This window comes from Apodemus sylvaticus, chromosome 6, assembly GCF_947179515.1.
Source record: "Apodemus sylvaticus chromosome 6, mApoSyl1.1, whole genome shotgun sequence".
NCBI lineage: Eukaryota > Metazoa > Chordata > Mammalia > Rodentia > Muridae > Apodemus > Apodemus sylvaticus.
Window position 1 is genome coordinate 119,681,685 of NC_067477.1, and position 24,670 is coordinate 119,706,354.

Here is a 24,670-nt window from a genome sequence, read left to right on the forward strand (position 1 = left end):
CTAGAAATAAACCTACACACCTATGGTCACTTGATCTTTGACAAAGGAGCAAAAGCTATCCAGTGGAAAAAAAGATAGCCTTTTCAACAAATGGTGCTTGTTCAAATGGTGGTTAGCATGCAGAAGAATGTAAATCGATCCATTTTTATTTCCTTATACAAACCTCAAGTCCAAGTGGATCAAGGACCTCCACATAAAACCAGACACACTAAAAGTAATAGAAAAGAAACTGTGTAAGAGCCCCAAGCACATGGGCACAGGGGAAATTTTCCTGAACAAAACATCAAAGGCTTATGCTCTAAGATCAAGAATTAACAAATGGGATCTCATAAAATTGCAAAGCTTCTGTAAGGCAAAGGACACTGTCAATAGGACAAAAAACGACAACTAGGAAAAGACCTTTACCTACATCCTATAGAGGGCTAATATCCAATATACATAAAGAGCTCAAGAAGTTAGACTTAAGGAGACAGAGCTAAACAAAGAATTATCAACTGAGGAATACCAAGTATGTAAGGAGATGTTCAACATCCTAGTCATCAGGGAAATGCAAATCAAAACAACCCGAAGAGTCCACCTCACACCAGTCAGAATGGCTAAGATCAAAAACTTGGATGACAGCAAATGCTGTAGAGGATGTGGAGAAAGAGGAACACTCCTCCATTGCTGGTGGTATTGGAAGCTGGTAAAAACCACTCTGGAAATCAGACTGGAAGTTCATCAGAAAATTGGACCCAGCTGAGGACCCAGCTATACCAACCACTACTGGGTATACACCTAAAAGATTCTCCAACATATAACAAAGACACATGTTCCACAATGTTCATAGCAACCTTATTTATAATAGCCAGAAGCTGGAAACAACCCAGATGTCCCTCAACAGAGGAATGGATACAGAAAATGTGGTACATTTACACAATGGAGTACTAATCAGCTTTTAAAAACAACGAATTCATGAATTTCTTAGGTAAATGGATGGACCTAGAAAATACCCTGAGTGAGGTAACCTAATCACAAAAGAACACACATGGTATGCACTCACCAATAAGTGGATATTAGCCCAAAACCTCTCCATATCCAAAATACAACTTCCAGAACATGAAGTTCAAGAAGATGGAAGGCCAATGTGCGGGTGCTTCAGTCCTTCTTAGAAGTGGGAACACAATACGCACGGGAGCAAATATGGAGACAAAGTACAGAGCAGAGACTGAAGGAGAGGCCATCCAGAGAGTGTCCCACCTGGGGATGCATCCCAGACACAGTCCCCAAACTCCGACACTATTGCAGATGCTAAGAAAGGCTTGCTGAAAGGACCCTAATACAGATGTCTCCTGAGAGGCCCTGACAGAGCCTTACAAGTACAGAGTTGGATACTCGCAGCCAACCATTGCACTGAGTGTGGGATTCCCAATGTAGGAGTCAGAGAAAGGACTGAAGGAGCTGAAGGGTTTTGAAACCCACAGGAAAAACAACAATATCAACCAACCAGACCCCCCCCCCCCCAGAGCTCCCAGGAACTAAGCTACCAACCAAGGAGTACATATGGCTCCAACTGCATGTGTAGCAGAGGATGGCCTTGTCAGGTATCAATGGGAGGAGAGGTCCTTGGTCCTATGAAGAATCGACAGATGCCCCAGCGTAGGGAAATAAAGGGTGAGGAGGCAGGAGTGGGCAGGTGGGTGGAGGAATGCCCTCATAGAAGCAGGGGGAGGGAGAATGGGATAGGGGGGTTTCTGGGAAGGGGGAAAACCAGGGTAAGAGGATAACACTTGAAAGGTAAATAAATTAAAAAAAATAAATTACAAAAAAATAAAAAAAAAGGTGCTGGGTACCGGGGCAAATACTTTACATACTAATATACGATGATATATTTAAAAGATGACCTTGAAGAATACAGCAGAGTAATACTGGGGAAAACAGATGTGAATTCTAAGAACAAGTATAATAAAGGATTATATATGCATGTTTACAACAGCACAATTCATAAAAGTCAAAGGTAAAAATAACTGAAATTTCTTGAATTAGTGGCTAGAAAAACAAGACATGGTATGTCTGTCCATTGGAATACTACTCAGCCATGAAAAACAATGAAGTACACATGCAACATCAACAGATCTGAAATACATTCTGCTAAGTGAAAGCATCTAGTCACAACCATTAGGGATGTGTTGCAACCACCTGCAGTGTGCAGAAAGAAAAATCTACAGGAACCAAAAGAAATTTAGAGGTAACCTATGCTACATGAAGAGAAAAGACTAATGATGTGTGAACATGAACGCCCTCACTGGAGGGCAACAGAGCCACTGTAGGTCATGGTAGTGGCTGTAGAAATCAGTCAATTAACTGAGAAGCAGAAACTCAGACAAGGAAAACATGTAAACTTATGTAAAACATGTCTCAAAAAATTTTTTCAAAAATTGGAGCAGGATATCATTGAAAATACTTTAGCTGAAATTTGAAGTTGGAATGGTGCTCACCATTCCAGGGAGATAAAAAGCTAGCGCAGAAACGTATGCAAAGTGAGTGGGACAGGAGTGTGCCCGGTGTGTCTGCATTCCAGCAGAGGTGCCAACACAGCTAAGCCCAGTGCAACAAACGCAGAAGAGGAAGCAAGCAGAGTCTGAGGACAGGAGGTGTGGTGCACCGTTAGAGTTCACGGTACACTGGAGATTGCAGCTGAGCTGGTGTGTGGGGTGGGGCAGCGGCATATAAAGTTTCTGGGCAGAGGAGGGCTATAATCGACTTATATTTCAAAATGACCACGCAATGCAGAGAATCCTAAGCAGCAGCTCCAGCTGCACATGGTGGCACTCCCTGCAACCACAGCACTCAGGAAAGGGATGGAAGGATCCTGAGTTGGGGCCAGCCTGGGCCGTGTAGCAAGTTCTAGACCACTCTGAGCTGCATAAGGAGGCCTTGCCTTTAAGAGAAGGGCTGGGGGAGGAGGAAGGCTCCAGACAACCAGCTGGCGCTCGCCTGCTCTTGTCTGACTGGGGCACTGGAAGTCTCTCCCTAAGTGAAGGTCACATCAGCATGCATCAGGGCCTGCCTGGAGCTGGAGAGCACATGCAGTCCTCAGGCAAGCTCCCTGACTTCTGAACACAGGAGACTGGGGATGAGCCAAACGCTGCACACTTCTCCTGTGATATTCTTTACAAATATTAAGCGTGCTCACCAATAGTTCTCTTCAACCTCTGCATTATGAGAATTTGCACAGATCACCGAGCCATCTGTGTGTGAAGAAATGACCAGACCTCACTCTGCATGGACATCCCAAAGCTCTTATCTCTTTAATTTTGTCACAGATGAAGTAAGTCCCCTACCTCTCGGCACTTACCCAGTTGTTTTTCTTCCCAGCATAAATTTCCATGTTCTCGCCATACTGCGGCTCTTCCAGGAGCGTCTGGTACTCAAACATGAGGCGTGAGCTCTCACGGAGGCGGCTGCACTGGAACTGGTGGTACTGCTGCACCAGCTCCTTTACCACGAGCAACAGGCACTCTGGGTTTGAGGGGTTCCAGGAGGCCAGGTTCTGCGGAATCATAAACAAGGACCAGTGACAAACAATCTCATGCAAATCCCTGGTCACCACTGCACCTAAGTGTCACCACTGCACCTCAGCACAGAGGAAGGGAGCAACAAAAGCCTGAGAGGAAGACCACTGCTGACAGGCAGCGCCCACAGAGGCAGCGCCCACAGAGGCAGGGCCCACAGAGGCAGGGCCTACAGAGGCAGGGCCCACAGAGGTAGGGCCCACAGAAGCAGCGCCCACAGAAGCAGCGCCCACAGAGACAGCATCCACAGAGGCAGGGCCACTAGCCAGGGGTGAAGGAGGCAGTGCCAAAGTGGGAAATCAAAATCGCCCAGAAGACTGATTTTGATCCTGAGCATGGGATTTGTTTTTGATTCTTTTATAACCTTTGGTTTTCTTTAACAAGCAGCACCTAAATTCAGCACTATACAAAAGTAATTTAATTCTACATTGCAGACTATCTACATCTGTAACACAAGATGTAAATACTCTGCAAACAACAGCGTTACACAGAAATATAAACAAAATAGTATTGACCAATAGGAATGGAGAAGATACAGGGGAAAATACATCTAGGAAATGTAGAAATTAGAAGGGAAAATGGAAGGAGTAAGGGAAGATCTAGCAACTGTCTAGTAGTCAGGCTAACATCTGCCTGTTCACTCTTGCCTCCCTATACGCTCGCTATGCTGGATCCTGTTATACATCAGTCACTGCTCTAGACAGTGAAGAAAGCAAGCGAAGTCCATTATCAATCTGAGACTGCGTAGTGGTGAAGTCTACACTGACTTTGAGACTACAGTACAGCTGAAGCCATGTCCTTCCTTGACTATGTATCAGAGGTACCCACCTGGGCTTCTTTAGAGTAAGTGAAAACAGCACAATAAAAGGAGACACAGAGAGCATCTTGATGTGGTCCTGGAAATACTGACATCACAGGTCCCTAAAGGGTCCCCAGGGATCTTGCAGGCCCACTTGTAGGACCATCACACTACACTACATTCCATTAAAGACAACCTAAGCATAGCCCCTACCTGAAGAAGATGAACTGACAAAGAATACATTCATGACAAGGAGGCTGATGCCCTTGGTATCCATGGTTTTAACATTCAGAGGTATAACAACTGCAGATCAAAATCACTTAGAAAAAAGTACATTTGTACTGGACTGATATCTTTCCTTTTCCATTATTCTCTACACAATAGAATATAACCATTTAGGCAGTATTTGTATTATAGATGATGTGCACAGATGACTACAAACATCACATACAAATTGTCGAGCAGCTGAAGATTCTGGGATCGATGGCATCTCTTGGCACTGATTTCCTAGACACCCAGGACAATGATTCTGTGTTCTTCTGCATAGTCTAATTAACAGGGACTTAACGATGGTGTGGAAGGAACAGGTATCCCTTCACTGATAGGAAAGACAGGACCAAGCAGGTACTTGGAGAAAGAGCAAATGCTCCACCATCACACAATAAAGTAGGCATGGTGACATAAAGTAACTTGGTTAAAACAGTCATGCATGGACAAACTCTTGGCCTTGACAGCCTAAGATTCCTTTGAGCTATTCAAAACCTCATTCAAAGCATTAACAGGATGTACAAACACAGGCCAGAACTGAAAATGGCCATTACACAGCCTGCTGGGTGTGTCCTTCTGAGTTCAGTCATGCTGACAAATAAGAAAGATAATGACTTCTTACTTCTTAATTGAGTATGCCTTTCCAGACTGCCTAGAGCAAAAGGAAAAGGCTTTAGTACCCTCAATTTTTAGTCCTTAAATCTTACCATTTTTATTCAGAGTTTGGAACATGTCAAGCCAATGTCCACACAATAAAAAAAAAATCATAAAAAAAACATATTATTGAGCAAACATCTCTGAATAGCTGAAATTAATTTCAAACCATTTAACCTAATTGTTAAACTCACAGTATAGACATGTCAACCAACACCTCCTTCCAGTTAAAACACAGCCTCCCAATGCCTAGAAATGTCTCAGACCTTGACCATTCAAACACATTTAGCTGGAAACCACACCCATCCTTGCAGATTTAGACATAATAACCTACCTAAGATTTGTCTCTTATAACTATATGACTGCTTTTTTCTTTTTAGGCAACCCACGTTTAAATCACTTTATCTAGAAGGGAGAACACAGAAAATATAAAAGGTTTTAGTCATGTGTGTGTGTGTGTGTATCCACATATATATAACCTTTAGTCTTAAGGTTCTTTAAGAGTAAGTATACTAAAGACTAAGACAAATTTTAAAAACAGTGTCCAGCATACAGGACACTGGGTTTCCTAATCCTCTTGAGCAATAAATAGAGAAGATGCCCAAACTTTCATCAGAGAAGGAGGCAACAGCAACATACATTTTCAGAACTCTCTATAGAAAAGGAAAATATAGCTGGGTTTCTACTCATAAAGATACGCTCTGCAATATTCTTGTTAATGAACAAAAGAAAACATCTGAAATGAAGATGGCCACAAACCAGAAGCAAAGGTCACATAATATACTCACAAAAGAGAAATCTAAAATGGATTCTAAAATTAATAATAAAAAATACAATTGGGGCTGGAGAGATGGCTCAGTCAGTAAGAGCACCGACTGCTCTTCCATAGGTCATGAGTTCAAATCCCAGCACCCACATGGTGGCTCACAACCATCGTTAAAAGATATCTGACGCCCTCTTCTGGTGTCTGAAGACAGTACAGTATACTTACATATAATAAATAAATCTTTTAAGAAAATACAATTGAAGAAAATGATCAATTACAGCCAATGAAAATAACCAAAGAATTAACTAACAGTTTGGAAGAGAAACTTAAATTGTCTTCACTAAAATACCTCAGATGCTGGAGGGGGTCAGTCAAAGACTATTTAACTAGTGGGATGCAGAGTAAGACTGTATAAATGTAAATCTGCCCCTGAGCCCCCAGTTTAGTTCTCTAAAATATTAGTGATCCAGACACACAGCGCATTTCATGAGAATGGCGAGTTCCTGTCCCTGCTCTGGCTACCCTGTCCAGCTGCCTGACATGAGGGACATTACTGTTGAAGTGACCCTCAACCTGCCACGTTTCTTCCTTCCTAAATCCACTCCACTCACATCAGCAGCCCCACAGATGGGTCCCATCATCCCTCAGACGTTTTTATCTGTGTTTCTTCCCTAAGAAAAGCAATGAGTCAGAGCAGCTTTAGAGAGAGGCCTGGCCCACAGGCAGCTCAGGTGTTCCTCAGACAATAGCACTCATCATACTGCAGCAACTCCACACCAGAAAGGACATCAGCAATGGAAAGAGCTAGAAACTACTGCCACCAGTCTGCGGCTTTGGGAGGATTAAATAGGGAGACTAATAAACACATGAGACTTGAAATCGTCACTGTCTAATAATAAGGAGAATGACATACCAGAGAAATTTCTCTTCTTCAAAAATAATTTTATGATGAAATTTTGTAACTGCCCGCAGTTACATCGAACGGGCTGCCTGGAAGAAAAGCTGGGGATAGAACTGGCTGGCAAGAGAGAATATGGAAGCAAGGCAAAATATTTTCTGATCAAGGCTCAAAGTTTAATGGGAGTCTCCAAATATATTGGGGGGGACCCCTCCCCCAAAGGCTGGAAACTCTCAGCAGAACCAGCTCAGGTTGCTCAGCAGGTGGCTAGTGCCTCTCAGGAAACTGCGGGTCCTTGAAGAACAATGGGCTTTACCTTGGTCTGAGTGCTCAGACCTAGGTGGAGGGGATTATGGCTAACACAGGAACTCCAGCTCAAAGGCTGGGAGAGGAATTTCACATTGGTCAATGTCAAGTTCCTGCCAGGTGGCATAGCATCCCAATAAGGCTCTCTAAGAGGATGATATATACAATGAATCAGAAATAAGAAAAACTAATATTACCTAAAACCTTACAACAAAATCCTGCCTAACATTCTAGCATAAAGTGACATCAAAACCAAGGAACAACATACAAAAATACGAAGCCTTGTTAGTAATCAAAGAAGTGTGACTTTAAAACATACAAAATGGTCTTCTTACCAGCATTAATGATCATGTGCCCTCCCCCACAGAGATTCAGAAAGTTTTTCCCTGTTGGGCACCCTGCAGATCCACAGCTTTGCCATCCTACACTTCCTGTTGTCTGGGGAGACTGGCCCCAGACCAGGATTAGCAGGAATAATTAGTGTGGCATTTTCTGAGGACAGAGGGGCAGCTCCACAAGTTGTTTCTTACTCCCATGTGAAATTCTCATTGGTCATGTCCTCATACAACACCCACACAAAAGAGTTGAGCTGATAATATTTAGCTCTTAAATTAGCCAATTAACTAGTGATACTGAGGGTATCATTTAATGGGTACTTTAAGACACAGGAGTGTAATATTCCACATAAAACCCATCTATGCACAAGAAACTTACTAGAAAAAAAAGTTAGCAACTCATTCCTACAATTGAAAACCATTCTGTAGGATTTTTTTTATTAAATTAATACAATTTATTTATTGACATTTTAAGTCATCAAAATAATATAAAGTAATTAAATCCTCTTAAATATACAAGATACCTTCTGAAGCTAAAGTAATATGCACTCAACTAGTTTTTAAAATCTATTTGGAAAATTAAACATGATAGAAGTCCTTATGAAATCTTATGAAGTCCTCTACCAAAAAAAAAAAAAAAAATGTGACAGGTTCCTGATTAGAAACTGTTCCATCTCCAAGGGAGAATACACAGTATAACTGTGGCTTCATAGAATTAATCAGGTAGTGTTCTTCTGTTCTATTTTGTGGAATAGTCTGAAGAGTATTGTATTAGTCTTCTTTGAAGGTCTGATAGAATTCTGCACTAAACCCATCTGGTCCTGGGCTTTTTGTGGTTGAGAGACTTTTAATGACTGCTTCTATTTCTTTAGGGGTTATGGGAGGTTATGTTTAGATGATTTATCTGATCCTGACTTAACTTTGGTATTTGGTATCTGTCTAGAAAATTGTCCATTTCATCCAGATCTTCCAGTTTTGATTTATATAAGCTTTTGTAGTAGGATGTGATGATTTTTTAAATTTCCTCAGTTTCTGCTGTTATATCTCCCTTATCATTATTGATTTTGTCAATTTGGATCCTGTCTTGTGCACTCTGGTTAGTCTGGCTAAGGATTCATCTATCTTGTTGATTTCCTCAAATAAACATCTCCTGGTTTTGTTGGTTCTTTGTATAGTTCTTTTTGTTTCTTTTTGGTTGATTTCAGTCCTGAGTTTGATTATTTCCTGCCGTCTACTTCTCTTGGGTGTATTTGCTTCCTTTTGTTCTAGAACTTTCAGGTGTGCTGTTTAGCTGTTAGTGTATGCTCTCTCCAGTTTCTTTTTGGAGGCACTCAGAACTGAGTTTTCCTCTTAGCACTGCTTTCATTGTGTCTCATAAGTTTGGGTACATTGTGCCTTCATTTTCATTAAATTCTAAAAAGTCTTTAATTTCTTTATTTCTTCCTTGACCAAGGTATCATTGAGTAGAGCATCGTTCAGCTTCCATGTGTATGTGGGCTTTCTGTTGTTTCTGTTGCTATTGAAGACCACCAGCCTTAGTCCATGGTGATCTAACAGGAGGCATGGGGTTAATTCAATCTTCTTGTATCTGTTTGAAGCCTGTTTTGTGACTGATTATATGGTCAGTTTTGGAGAGGGTACCATGAGGTGCTGAGAAGGTACATTCTTTTGTTTTAGGATGAAGTGTTCTATAGATATCTGTTAAATCCATTTGGTCCAAAACTTCTGTTTGTTTAAATGTGTCTCTGTTTAGTTTGTGTTTCCATGATCTGTCCACTGATGAGAGTGGGGTGTTGAAGTCTCCCACTATTATTGTGTGAGGTGCAATGTGTGCTTTGAGCTTTAGTAAAGTTTCTTTTATGAATATGGGTGCCCTTGCATAGATGGATGTTCAGAACTGAGCATAGATGTTCAGAACTTGGAGTTCTTGGTAGACTTTTTCTTTGATGAGCATGAAGTGTCCTTCCTTATCCTTTTTGGTAACTTTTGGTTGAAAGTTGATATTAGAATAGCTACCTCCAGCTTGTTTCTTGGGACCACTTGCTTGGAAAATTGTTTTCCATACCTTTACTCTGAGGTAGTATCTGTCTTTGACACAGAGGTGTGTTTCCTGTATGCAGCAAAATGCTAGGTCCTCTTTTTGTATCCAGTCTGTTAGTCTATGACTTTTTATTAGGAAATTGAGTCCACTGATGTTAAGAGATATTAAGGAATAGTGATTATTGCTTCCTGGGTTTTTTTTTTTTGGTTTGTTTTTTCTGTTTTTTTCGAGACAGGGTTTCTCTGTGTAGTCCTGGCTGTACTGGAACTTTCTGTAGACCAGGCTGGCCTCAAACTCAGGCTTCCTGTTATTATGTTTGTGTGGCTATCTTTTTTTGTGTTTGTTGAAAGAAGATTACTTTCTTGCTTTTTCTAGGGAGTAGTTTCCCTCCTTGTGTTGGCATTTTTTGTCTATTATCCTTTGTAAGGCTAGATTTGTGGAAAGATATTGTGTAAATCTGGTTTTGTCATGGAATATATTGGTTTCTCCATCTATGGTAATTGAGAGTTTTGCTGGATATAGTAGTCTGAGCTGGTATTTATGTTCTCTTTGGGTCTGTATGAGATCTGTCTAGGATCTTCTAGCTTTCATAGTCTCTGGTGAGAAGTCTGGTATAATTCTGATAGGACTGCATTTATATGTTACTTGACCTTTTTCTCTTACTGCTTTTAATAATCTTTGTTTTGTGTATTTGGTGTTCTGTAGGTCTCTTGTATGTTTATGGGCATCTCTTTCTTTAGGTTAAGGAGGTTTTCTTCTATAATTTTGCTGAAGGTATTTACTGGCCCTTCCAGTTGGGAATCTTCACTCTCTTCTATATCTATTATCCTTAGGTTTGGTCTTCTCATTGTGTCCTGGATTTTATGGAAGTTTGGGGGTTAGCAGCTTTTCGCATTTTGCACTTTCTTTGACTGTTGTGTCAATATTTCTATGGTATCTTCTGCACCTGAGATTCTCTCTTCTATCTCCTATAGTCTGTTGGTAGTGCTTACATCTATAACTCCTGATCTCTTTCCTAGGTTTTCCTATCTATAGGGTTGTCTCCCTTTGTGATTTCTTTATTGTTACTATTCCCATTTTTAGATCTTGGATGGTTTTGTTCAATTCCTTCACCTGTTTGTTTTGTGTTTTCCTGTAATTCTTTAAGGGATTTTTGTGTTTCCTCTTTAAGGGCTTCTACCTGTTTACCTGTGTTCTCCTGTATTTCTTTAAGGGAGTTATCTATGTCATTCTTAAAGTCCCCATCATCATCATGAGATGTGATTTTAAATCAGAGTCTTACTTTTCTGGTGTGTTGGAGTATCCAGAGCTTGCTGTGGTGGGAGAACTGGGTTCTGATGATGCCAAGTAGCCGTGGTTTCTGTTGCTTATGTACTTGCCCTTGTCTCTTGCCATCTGGATATCTCTGGTGTTAGCTGGTCTTGCCGTCTCTGACTGTGGCTTGTCCCTACTACAAAGCCTGTGTGTCAGTACTCCTGGGATATCAGTTCTCTCTGGGAGAAATTTGGGTATGGAGAGCTGTGGCACAGGGTCAGCTCCAGAGTGCAGAGAGAAACCAGAAGGATCCGGTCCCTGGTCTGTTCCTTGGTTCCTGTGTCCTGATGGCTCTGGGCAGGTCCCTCTTGTGCCAGGAATTTGAGCAGAATTGGTGGTCTTACCTGTGCTCACAGGTGTATCGGCACTTCTGGGAGACCAGTTCACTCCAGGCAGTTTCTGGTTATGGAGCGCTGTGGCCCTTTTTGTAGGTTTTTAAAACCTGAGTTCCATATTCTCTAATGTCTGTATATATTTAGGAATAAATGCATTAACCACATGCCATAATGGAAAAATATAAATGTTACAAAACAAGATAGGATATTTCCCATATTTGATTTCAATATTTGTCTATGTGTGATCCTGGGAACTGAACCCAGGACTCAAGCATGCTGCACAACCAAGCACTTTCTACTTCAACCTTGAGGGTTGAACCCAGCCTCTTTGTTTGTAGCTTACGGCATCATACTTTAGTTCTCTCTTTAAACAACTGAAACTTAGAAGGTTCTGGAAAGAACAAAAACCTTATCTATTAACCATAAATATGTATAATTTCACATCACCAGTGAACGTGTTACTGTTTCAGTTCCAAGGCTCACCGAATACTTTGGGACTATCAGTGCTGCGGGCTCTAGTGGCATGCAGTGATCACAGTGGTCTCAGGAAATGACCAATGACATTTTCATTTCCAACAGAACAGAAACTGAACGAACACGAATGATTTAAATGTCAGCTGGGGAACATCAAATGACAACAAAAATATTCCTGCTCTTGGCTTATTTGTAACAGACGATGTCAACAATGAAAATCTGTTAACACATAAGTAATTCTTCAATATAAAGAAATGAAATGACCTTAGCCATCTCTCCATAATCCCTTCCTACTTTTTAAAGCTAACACAACCTGAGCATGGTGTGGATGACAAATTTAGGTCTACACATAGCAAGTCTGTTCCCTGTTCACATAATATTTCTCAAAATATTTACATAGTCATGGGGATAGCAAAAAAAAAACAAACAACAGCAGATCTCAACACTGAGATTACATCCTATAATGGCAACAGTGTTAGCTGACGGCTGATATCTGGGGCCTTTACTCTTGAGAAGATTCAAGGAATAAGAACAAAACGAAGCTCTTAAAGGGAAGAGAACACTGTGTGCTCTTGCCGCACAGTTGCAGTGGCAAACATTGACAAGGCAAGAAAATAAACAGGGCAGTAGTTCCACGAACCTAGAGCTTTATTTCAGATGCTCTAATAGCTCTCAAAGTAGCTTCATGAGCCTATGGCTTTATTCCAGATAGTTAATAGCTCTCATAGGCAGGGCTTGCTGAGTCTGCAGTTCAAGGCTGTTACTTTGACATTTGAAGTTGTTATGTTCTTTCAAAACCAGGTGGAGCTAATTAGAAAAATATGCAAATCTCAAAGAGGCAAATAAACAGTTAAGTACGCCAATGAAAAGTCACTTGAGAGATTGATATGTAATAGTAAAAGTAGTTCAGAAATGTAGTGAAGTTGAGTTTGAACACCTGCCTAAGAAGAATGTGTGCATGTAAGTGGAGTGTGCACTGGGAGGGGGAGGCAGCTCAGGGCCTGTGTCCAGTGGCCACTGCCCAACTATGGCCAGTGGTAGATGAAAGCACCCTGGACATCCAAAGCCTGCATGCCCAGAGCTCTCCAAGGTTCTGATCTGCTTCTCACACAACCACCACCCTTCCCAAGTGTGTGTCTGAAGCTTCTTCTAAAAGGGATTTTATTCATTTCATTATTTTTGTATATAATTGGTTTGTTCACATGTATGTCCTGCACCATGGGGGTGCCTGGTACTTGTGACGGTCAGAAGAGGGCACTGGATTCCCTGAGACTGGAACTACAGCAGGTTCAGAGCCGCCATGTGGATGCTGAGAACAGAACCTGGGTTCTTTACAAGAGCGACAAGCACTCTTACCCACTGAGCCATCTCTCCAGACCCTAGAAGAAAGTTTTAAGTGACTTGCAGGTTAGTGGCCATCAATCTGTCCCCTGGGCCTACAGCAAAGTCATCGGGCTGCTAGTGTAATACGACCCTGACTGTCCAGTCAATTGGGAATGGGAACTAGACAGTTAAGTATGCTGGAAGTCAAAGGCAATGCCAAAGGGAAAATATACAAATATCTTAATAATGAATATAATTTTTCCATGTACTTTTGTGATAGTTCTAACGAATCTTGTAAAAGAGAGAACACGACGAATGCATACGTCTGAACTTGAAATTCAGTCTCCTGTCTAGTTTACCCAGCTACCTGGTTAAGAAAACCACCAAGTATGAGGAGGGTTCTAGTGCATCTTCAAGTATCTACCACAAAATGATAAAGTGATGCCTCAGTCCAGAGCTTCTCTTTCATCAAGCCTTTAGCCTAGGAGATCAGAATCATTAATGCTGGAACCCTGGCTTAATTTCTTCAGTAGGCAAGTGAGCCTTAAGTCTAACAAGTGAGAAAGGACACCAAAACTGCAGCTGTTGCTGTTCCACTTAGAAAACTCAAAACCCATATTATCTGTCCTTGCCCATCAGAGGTTCCTGGACAGACTATCTTTCTGATGCTCTTAAAAGAAAGGGACAAGGACGCAGCTCCACCTCACACTCAACTCCCAGTTCAACAGGGTCTCCAGGATCACACGGCTCACTTCTAAGCTGTATTTCTTCTTCAGAATTGATGGTAAGCAGGTAGAAAGGGGGGTAAGGGATGCAGAGGAATGACATTCCAGAGAGCATCTCTTGACCCATCCTTCCTTCCCTCAGAAGCATTCTCAAATGGGACAGAAGTGAAAGGGCAAGTATGTCCCCGAGGAACAGAGCCTGATCAGCGTTCTAACAAGAGAATGCAAACACCATGAGACGACATGTGGAAGAACACTAATTCCAACACACCAGCGCTCCTGAATGTGATACAAGCTCCTTGCAGCAGCAGACTGCACAGTAACTAAACCCTTTCTATCTACAGGTCTTACCCTTGCCTATACAATTTTAAGGTGGTATCTTTAAAGTATATCTTTTAAGTATAAGGGTCAAGATCAAAACAATCAGTTTATACTTGTTTTTCAAAGAAAATATGAATTAATATTGGTATTAAATTCAATGTCAAACAAAACACCAGTATATAAAATGATTAACAAACCCTCAATATTGACAAAAAAAATTGGTTTCTTGTTTGTTTGTTTTGTCTTTCTTGTTTCTTTTGTTTTTTCCCCAGCACAGACTGGCTGATGCTCTGAGACGAGTGCTGCTGTCTCGCACCTGGCTGCTGACGTCACACCCTGCCCAGTCCATGCTGCTCAGACCCGGCGGCAGCCCTGCAAAGGCAGAAAGCAGTCTAGAAATGTTACTGCAGCTTCACTCCAAATGTTTTTCCTGAGGACGTATTGAATCTTCCAGGTTGCTCGAATATCATCCAGGGATGTGATCTTGAAGGAGACAGCTTGTTACTGTTTTTCCTGGCTGTACTACAAGAAACAACAGTGTGAGCTTGTTTTAAATTAATGTGTGCTTCTGTGTGTCTTCACAAGAAATTAACTGCAATCGTTCAGTTAAAGCAAACACATAGTGTTTCACTTTTCATTATGAAATATCTTCAGGATCCTCTCAAACCTTGGAAATTAAACATTCCCCAATTTTAATTGCTGGTTTCCAGTTTGGGACAAATTATTTAAATCACAATGAAATCACCTTTCAAGCTTAGTAACCCAGTGGGGAAATGAGTGTTTTATAAGTGAGAGAGTCCCTAACCTTTCCCATGGCCAACAGTAATTCTCCTGGTCTCAGATGATACTCCTGATAGTGTGCTGTCTGTCCATCTCTTTCACAGAGACTCACAGTAATGGACAGCGCAGAAGGCAGAAAGCCACAGCCTCAGCCAGGTTGCTATTTGTAACTAAAGAACCATCTGCAGGCTCTGACACCTGGCTTCTGTCCTCTGTCCTAATGACTCCCCTGCTTAGGCCAAGCCCCAGCGCTATAATAATTTACTCTACTGCTCTCGGCTTAGCAGAGCACCCTGGACTCCAGTCCAGACCTAAAATATTTGCAGGCCCTTCTCTTACTCCAAATCCCAGGCATAGACTTTCCAAGCCAACAGTGACCTAGTCACTCAACCTGTGTGCATATGAACAGAAAAAAAAAAAAAAAAAAACACACCTAAAAGAAAGAAAGATGGACTCTTCTTGTTGTAATAGAAACATGTAGCTACTGCAGCAAGAAAGAGAAAGCAATACAAAGTAATAACTAAAAAAGCAGAAGACACAAATACTGCACAAGCTTTCAGGGTCTTCTTTTTCCTTAAAACTTTAGCCCTGTCTCATGTGATGCATGTGATGTACATACATACACTCAAGAACATACAGGCACACGTAAAATTAATTAAAAAAATTCTAAACTAGTCTAGTAATTATGGTCCACATAATTACTATGACATACTCCTACAGTGCATTTTAATCCACTGTTTGATATTCAACATCAATTCTCCCTCCGGCTAACACTCACCCAAATTTCCTTAAGAAATCGCCCCTTGCCATTCTCAGCCATGGTCTGGAGTGAGAACTATCAGATAAAACTCTATAGCCCTGCGACTCCTTAGCCCAAGTATTTCCTAAGTGGCCAGCCTCAGGCAAAGTAAAGGAGCTAAAAGACCATGTGAACTGACCTGCTGAGAACTGAAGGCTTGCCTTCTTCCCATGGTGAGGCACACAGTCTGAACTGAGTGAGTATGCTGTGTTCACAGAAGCAGGGCAGCTGAAGAGTAGTAAGTGGTTGTGGAAACGAAGGCCAACACAATGTGAAGCAAAGAAGCAATGGGACATTGCTTGGGTCTTTAGTGACATTATTTCAGGGATAGAACATCCTTGTCCAACTGTGTACTTGCAGAGTCCTATAAGCCAATGGACTCCCTTTACTTTTTGAAGATAGTTTGAAGCAAGTTTCTATTATTAAAAAAAAAAAAAAAAAAAAAAAGAGCAAACTAAGAGAAGAGTGAGGAGGAGAGAGAATTGGAACAGGCCAGGGTGAGGGGATGGGGGGATATAGACCAAAATTGATCCTGCTATTTTACCTTCTCTAGGAGTGAAGGAGAAAGTACAGAAACTCTTAGCAAGCCAAAAAGCCACATAAGTACAGTAAAACCTTTAACCTCACAGTACAGAGTCACTTTTAGATACTTGGATCATCTTACAATCGTGTGGAAAAAAAAAAAAAAACCTACAAAAAGAATGAATGTGTTTTCATTAACCTTACAATGATTACAACCATTTCTGCTATGGAAAAAAATATGGAAAAAATAAACAGAAAAAAAACAGAAAGGCATACTTTCATAAAGTATGAGTCATTTAATGAACTTGAAAATACATCTGAAGTAGGTATGTAAGGTGCTCCCCACCCTACAGCTTTTCAAACATCAAGAAGGCATTTGTCTCAGTAATAAAGCAAGCCTTCCAAAGAAACCAGCAGACCCACTAAGGATGTAAAGAACAAACAGGTCAAGACCAGATAAGGACACTTTGATTGCTGGCACGTAACCTGGTACTGAACCATCAGCACCGAGCCTTTCTTGAGCACGGAGCTTGGAGAGGTGTTCACTGACGTCATGCTCCCTTGCCCAGCAGACATTTTTCCTCTGCTCTACTTGACTAGAACACATTCAGCACGTACAAGCTGTCTGGTGGTATCACATGAATGCTGGCTATATGCCAAGCTGGGAATGTGTGCCTTGGAGCAGAAAACCTTTATATCTTCTGCAAACAATCTCTCTCTGGAGACCTAAAATGGGCCCCTCAGTGCAACCACAGTGACTGCACTCCAGCCATATATCAACTTAGCAGTACATACTGAACACTGTTTAATGAACTTTCGCTTCTTCAAAGTAGTCATCCCTCTCCAACCCCCAAACCCAAGCCTTACCAGTTCTTTCAATACTGTGGTGAACCTCACAATCAACCAAAGAAAGGCATCTGTTTCATGGCTGTCATGAATAAATTACACAGTTACCCAGGCCAATGAACTGCTTCAGAAACCTCAGCCAGGTTTTCCCATTCCACGGTACCAATATGTATTGCTATCAATCCACCACCAAACAAACAGAACAGGGTCCCTTTACTCACAACCACCATTTCTCTTAAAAAAAAAAAAAAAAAAAAAAAAAAAAAAAAACTCTTCCAGTTATACTAGGTTGCTCATGATAGTAATCATGTCAAGAAAATTAGAGGCAGAAGAATTTGGTGATCAGGGCTAGCCTCTGCTACTTACCAAGACCCTGTCTCAAAATCAAACAACCAAAACAGGGACTATGGATATAGCTTAGGGCAGAGCACTAACTTAGCATGCACCACAGGCACTGACGTGTCAGTCAATCTCTCAACAGAAGGCTGTCACTTCACAGTCTTCACTAACCAAAGGAGCCTGATCTCCTGAAGCAAGTATGACAACCGTGGGTGTCTTCAGAACAATGCGGATGTATCTTCGAAGGGGAAGCTCATGAGTCCTGCCACTGAGACATGGATTTACTAAGCCCCGATGATAATTACCTTTTGGGTATACAGAATTTATTCTGCATTTCTGAACCACAGTCAGGCATTTCATAGCAAGGAAGAAAATTTAACCATCTTTTTAACAGTCTGTCTTATTGTTATTAAAGACTCAACTATGATTCCTTAAACCCTCATATAAGCCCCTCTGATATCAGGGTGGCTAGAGTCTCCCTTCTGGATTTTCTACTACTTGTCCCACATGTTTCTCAGGAAAAGAATTTGTTTATAGAAAACGTGTCTCACAATCAAAAATTTCTAACAAGTATTAACTCCTGGAATCCAGGGCTACCTAACCCTGAAGCAGGGTGGGAAATGGATATGATACCTTTAAACGGTGGAGAAGCCAGAGTGGCATAGACTTACAATCCCAATACACGGGAGGTGGAAGCAGGAAATCAGTCAAAGGCCAACTCTAACTATGTAGCAAGTTCACAGTCAGCAAAGGTCTACATGAGGTCCTGTCTGGAAGGGAGAGCCAATCAATTCTACTCTTGCTACTTTCTGCCTTTCCCGTAGCTCTTTATCACCCGTTCCCCTCTTTTGTCTGGACATGGAATGTCTTCTAGGCCTCTCCTGAGGCCCTAGCATTCCTGGTTTAATATCGGGAACAAAAGCACCAACTATGGTGTGATCTTTCTTAAATTGGCCATATTTATTTGCATTTAATTTTAAATCATTATCTTTTTACTCAAATATTTTTGTGATGGTCCAAATAATATTAAGGAATCACAGCACACTTCCAAATTGGCAACTGTGGCCTGCAGACATGCTTTCTTTCACCCGCACAGCAGTTTTATTTGAAGATATTTAGACAAGGCAGACACACTTCCGGCAGGTCACAGTCCCCACTAATTCTCACAGTGCTGAATCACTTTCTGCACTCATCAGTGTGACTTGACTGGTCCCTTCAGATGCCTGAGTTTATAACCCCTGTGGTTAAGATTTTAGGACATTTCCTAAAGAGATGGCTTAGTTCCTTTCTTGGTTCCTTCATTTATACTACGGACAGTGGGTGTTTATTAGTTTTATGTTTGCAAAATACAATAGAAAGTATAGTTAGACTTTCTTTGTGAATAAGAGTGAATGCTTTTCTGTTCAATGAACCCAGCAATGTTCACTATGAATGATTGCCTGGGTAACGGTTACAGGATACTTCTTTCCTTGACTGAGACTATTTTTTTCAGGTATCTGAAATCAGAGACAATATCCTGCTCATCTCTATGTAAGTGCTATATTAAACAGCATGGGTTTACAATGTATACAATTATTTTTCAAAAAAAGGATCACCACAAATATAAGCTAAACTAGATATAGAAAAGGATTCAAGACTTTTTTATGGTCAGTAAAGATACTAAATTGTTTGAGCCAAGTTTATTCAGTGGCTGTGAGCAAAATTGACAAAAGAAAGCTGAGCAGCAATTTTGAAATACAATATTGCAATATAACTAATTACAGTCATTGATTGTTAAAATTTTAGGCCATCTTAAAAACAGTATCTTTCAAGCTTTCAAAGATAAGATTTCTTTTCCAAGTCTAGCACACATAAAATAAGAATGCAAAAAAAAATCATCAAAACAAAATGAAATATCATAGCTCAATAAATTAGGCCTGAAGGGTACAAAACAGCAAGCACATTAAATCATTTTCCAGTTCAAAAAAACTGCATGAGATGTTGGTCTTCCTGTTTTTCATAAACCTTATAATTGTGCTTCCAGAAAACTACCAAGCATCTGCCTCTATGTAGCTGATTCCTCCTCTTGGAGCTCTCACAAGGAAATAGAGAGTACACGGTGCCAGGATCACTATCTCCTCCAGCCAAAATCATTAAGTCTTGGAGCCAATTTCCCCTTGGTAAATTTTGATGAAATTCCTTCCATTTGCAGCTTCCTTAGTTAGTGGTAATGGCTGCACATGTCACAAGTCAATATGCATGTACATGTGTTTAACAATATACATTTTATATTTTAACAGTACTATGTATATCAGTGTACCCAGGTAAACATGCATCTATATATACAGCCACACATAAATACACAGCTCCATAACTGTTCCTAGAAGTCTGCTGATGTGATTCTCTGGGTCTACCATCTCTTAACTGAGACAAACTTCTCTGATAGCCAGCATTACTCTGGAACTCAGCACCGACCAACTCTTCTGTGCAGTTACAGCACAATGAGAAGGTTGGCAAAAAATGATTTTAATGCTGAGCACAGTCCCTTAAGTGCTTCTGAATCATCAAAGAAAGATCAAATAGGTTCTATTTTAGGGTAAGGGGCATTTCATCAAAATTTAATTATGTTTTAAAATATATAATTTATGTAGTAAATTTTTATGAGTCTAAATATTTTATTAATTGACTTAACCTTATTTCCTATTTAGTCTTAATAAAACTTGTAATTTTATGTCTGTTATAATATGAGTACATTAAATACATTATTAACAAAGACTGCAGATAAAGCCTAACACATATTTTTCATGATAGTACCTAATTTTTCATTTCTTCAACTTCCATCCTGTTGATTATCTAGCTGCTAACATAAACTGCATTTCATACAATTCATATTTCTTGATGGACTAAGGTCATTTATTTTAAGACCATATGATACAGATAAATTTTTAAAATAGTGAGATCCTGGTGGTTAAGTAAATTGAATAGCGATAATAAATGACTAGAATACTGTACTTTTCTAATCCTTCTGTTTCTGATAATTCTTATCTTCCACCTATACACACACACACAGACACACACACACACTCCTCATTTTGCTACAAGTATTAATGCATATATACTACACAATTCTCTACATAAAGACTAAGATGCATCTAGGTCTCATATTGTTTACAATAGCTATTTCACATAACTCTCTAGTGTGGGAGGGAGAGGATTATTTTTTTGGTCATGTTTTGAACTGGAAGACAGAAAATCAGGACATACAGACACCAAACAACTTATATAACATTCAAAGAAATGAATTAATGTGTTAAATTATGGCATTAAGGATATGGTTAGCAAAAATCCACTCTGTAGGATGAATTAACTTGTTTCTTAAGCCATAAGTTACAAAGAGAAGAAAAATGGAGAAAGTATCTAAGTTAAAAGATATTAGAGAAGAAAATGATCATACTCCATAGATGTTGGTTTAGACAATTAGAAATCCAAGTAATGATGAGTTAATTGGAGATTAAAGGCCAGGAAGCAAGGTAGGAAGCTCTAGTGATGACAGAAGCAGAGATGGAGCCCCCCCCCCGTGGGGGTTCACAGGTGGGGGTTCACGGTACAGCCCTCCCTTCTTACATACACGCCAAAAGCTCCAAAGGAAAGGTCTCCTCATAGGAGGAAGTCTGATAGGTAAAATTAGGTTTTCCTTTGCTTTAGTTTCCTAACACTATGCTTTGTCTCCTGAACATGCATAGCTGAACATTTATGAACATGACATAAAACACAGTTAAAGGAGCAGTGTAACTAATCTTAATTCTTTAATCTGACTTAAAAACTCTTAATTTGCCAAACCTTCAGTAATCCTTAATTCCGAATGTTATAGACATCTCTCAGGATTCTTAGTATGAAAACTAAAATTTCATAAAGTATGTTTTAAAATGGCACAAGACTATAGATTATTATTTTAATTGCTATAAACAAAACGCCCATAAAAATCGATGGGGGGGGTGGGGAAGTAGGGGTGGGAGGTGGGGGCAGGAGAGAGGCTGATGTTCCCTAAGCTTGCTATAGGCACTCAGTCATTAGGCTAACAGTTACTGTCTCAAATGGGGGTGTGTCTCTGTTTTTACAGACAAAGACTTTATTTAGATGTTTGCTTGTTTTACTTATTTGTGAGGGTTTTTTTGGGACAAGGTCTCATATAGCTCATATTTTCAAACTCTTGGTCCCCAGCAATCTCAATCTCAATATACAGAGTCAGATGTCTGTAATGGTCGTTTTCTCTCTTGGTTATGATAAAATGCTGGTAACTTTTTTTTCTTCTTGCCCCGGCTCTGCTAATTCATGGTGCAGAAGGCTTTACAATTTATTTAATGTATTTGAGTACAATGTCACTCTCTTCAGATGCACCAGAAGAGGACATCAGATCTCATTCTAGATGGTTGTGAGCCATCATGTGGTTGCTGCGATTTGAACCCAGGACCTTTGAAAGAGCAGTCAGTGCTTTTAACCACTGAGCCATCTCTCCAGCCCAAATACTGGTAATTTAATCTGAGTAGACTTTAATGAGTTTGGAGGACTGGAATTGGAATAGAAGACAAACAAATGGTTAACTTTAAAGTTTTAATAATGAATTAGTTTTAAATAATAATTAAACTTATTGGAACAATTTTCACATTTTGAAAATAAAACTGCCAAAGGAGTTAGCCAAGATAAGCTTCATGTCAACACTGAAAGCATCTTTAAATTCACACAATTAAATGTGTTTTAAAACATGCCTTTAAGCATGCAAATCATAACAATCCCTACTCTTACCAATTATTTTTAATTAAGTATAATATTTGTATTAATTCTTTAAGAATCTCATACATATGATGTATTTTGATATTATTGCCACTCCTTAATGCCTCTTTCCCTCTAGATCCAACCTCCACTCCCTTCAAACTTCCTGTCCTTTTTTGATTTTTTTATTTGTTTCCTCCTGCATAACCCATTGTCCTTATAAGGATGGGCCATCCGCCAGAGCACAGGGCGCCTACCAGGGACTACGTCCTCAAGAGGTCTTCTCGGAAGCTACCTCAGCCACCCAGCTATTGATTCATGTTGGAGTGCTAAATGACTTGATCCTATGTAGGTGACAAGAGAGGCTGCTGCACACCCTGACCTTTGACCTCCCTCCCTGATGTCTGGCTCTTACAATCTTTCTGCCTCCTCTTCCACAATTGTTCCAGAGCCTGGAAAAGAAGGGTATGATAAAGATGTTCCAATTATGGATGAGCAAACAAATTATTGTAAATCATGTAAAGGATTCCTTTGATTTTAGAAACTGACTAAAGATGTCTAAGAAACTGCTTTTTGTTTTTTGTTTGTTTGGTTTGGTTTGGTTTTTTTGAGACCAGAAACAGGCTCTTATTAAGTTTGTAGAGTTTCCCTAGGACTCACTCTACAGCCCAGACAGCCCCTGAACTATAAGGCTCCAGCCTCAGTCTCCTAAGTAGCTGAAATTATAGGCTGACACTAGGCCTAGCTATTCCACTTTAGATACTCTTAGTAATTAGCTGCCCCTCTTTTAAAACTTCTATAATAATCTAGACTTTTACTTTTCAATCTGGCTTCTTCATAAATGTTCTTGAACCACATTCAAGAATATGTATTAAATGTGTTGAATGTTTTGCTTATAATATTATAATTCATTGGAATTTTCATAATTGCAACAACTTAAAAACAGCTTTTAAAGAACATATACAAGGTCTACTTAGTCACTGTCAGTGGCAGGCTACAAAGCATTCTGCAGCTGAAGGATTACATCAGACCAGGGTAAGGTTGAGCTGGCACTTTACTTCACAGGTTTAAATATCTTGGCTTTCCAAAGCTTGTGTGGGGGCTGCAGTTTGGCATCAAATCCTCAGCCGGATGCAGATAATTCCTCTGGGGAAAATGTTTTTATAATAGCTAAGGTTTTTTGCTTTTAAAAATGTTAGAGAAAGCATACATTATATCCAGGTTCAATTTTTATAATACATTTTTTCTGTTTCTTATGTTTATTTCTGAAGCTAACCCAAGGACAGCAAGTTAATCCACAAACATAGACTAGTAAGTACAAAAGTTCACTTTCTTAATAGTTTAAATATAAGATCAAAAATCAGAGCAAGCTCCACTGATTACAACAGGAGAGGGGACTCTGCTGAAAAGTCTGCTAAAGGCTCCAGGGTTAGCGCTGCGCCGCGCTGCCCTGACCACATCTGCCTCTATGCTCACTGTCTCTGTTTTTACAGTGAAACTCGTGCTTTCCCCATTCCTCACAATGGCCTCGTGGGACGGGTATGGATAATACTGGTTTTATCAATTAAAGATGGTATAAAGACCACGTGTCATACCCAGCATGCTCTCCCTGGTACTCGGCAGACCTGAGGCCGAGGCTAGCTCTGCCTCATCCAGTGTTCACATTACTACTTGCAATCCTCAGGCTGTCAGAGAATAGAACTGGCATTCTTAAACCATGAGGTCCAGCTGTGACTGCTGCTGGGGCTGACTGAATCAAGCTGACCGCATTTAGACTCCCCTAAGAGGCACATCTCTTTGCTTGTCTCTGAGGGGACTTTCAGAGAACATTCGCTAAGGGTGGGAATCTGCCCTATAAGGGCAGCAAATAGTCCAGAATAAAGAGGGCTGAGAAAAAAGCAACACGAATGTCCCGCCTCACTCCTCTCCCTGTGACTGTCCCTACATTGGGCTCTTTGTTTCTTCAGTCTTTCGATGTACACTCAATACAGCAACTCTCAAAAAGCTTCAGGCTTCCGGTGCCAGGACCCCCTGCCAGGGAAGGGCACCATCCACCACAGGCACTCTCACAATCCATCATTAATCAAAAAATGCCCCACAGACATATCTACAGGCCAATTTGATGGAAGCAATTCCTCCACTGAGGGTTCCTCTTCCCAAGTGACTCTAGCTTGTGGCAAGCTGACAAAAACTCACTGGTGCACATACTGATTAAAAAATTGAAAAAATAAGTATGGAGGACAGATAAATATCCCACACAAATAAATGCTGGATAATTTACATATATAGTCTATCCTGGATGAGACTGGGCCTTACTCGATACTTAAGTATGAGTGCACACACTTGAGTACACACTGAGATCCTAGCAAAACACTGCAGCAATGTAACTTTGCAAGCGTGAAATCTAGAAGTATCTTGAATCAAGTGACCAAAGTAAATACCAACAAAAAAGTCATTTCAAAGTGTGTACTCCTGATATCTTGTGACAAAAGTGGTACTAAATGTGCTGGCTAGTTTTATGTC

The 24,670-nt window shown here is 40.4% G+C and overlaps 1 protein-coding gene across 1 annotated transcript in view; it reads right to left on the reverse strand.

Moving 5' to 3' along the window:
- Positions 1-24,670, reverse strand: part of Babam2 (BRISC and BRCA1 A complex member 2) — a 376,664-nt gene that overhangs the window by 247,959 nt on the left and 104,035 nt on the right. Inside the window, exon 5 of the mRNA XM_052186334.1 lies at positions 3,338-3,532. Within this exon, the coding sequence (XP_052042294.1) occupies positions 3,338-3,532 (195 nt within the window). The remainder of the gene's footprint in view (positions 1-3,337; positions 3,533-24,670) is intronic.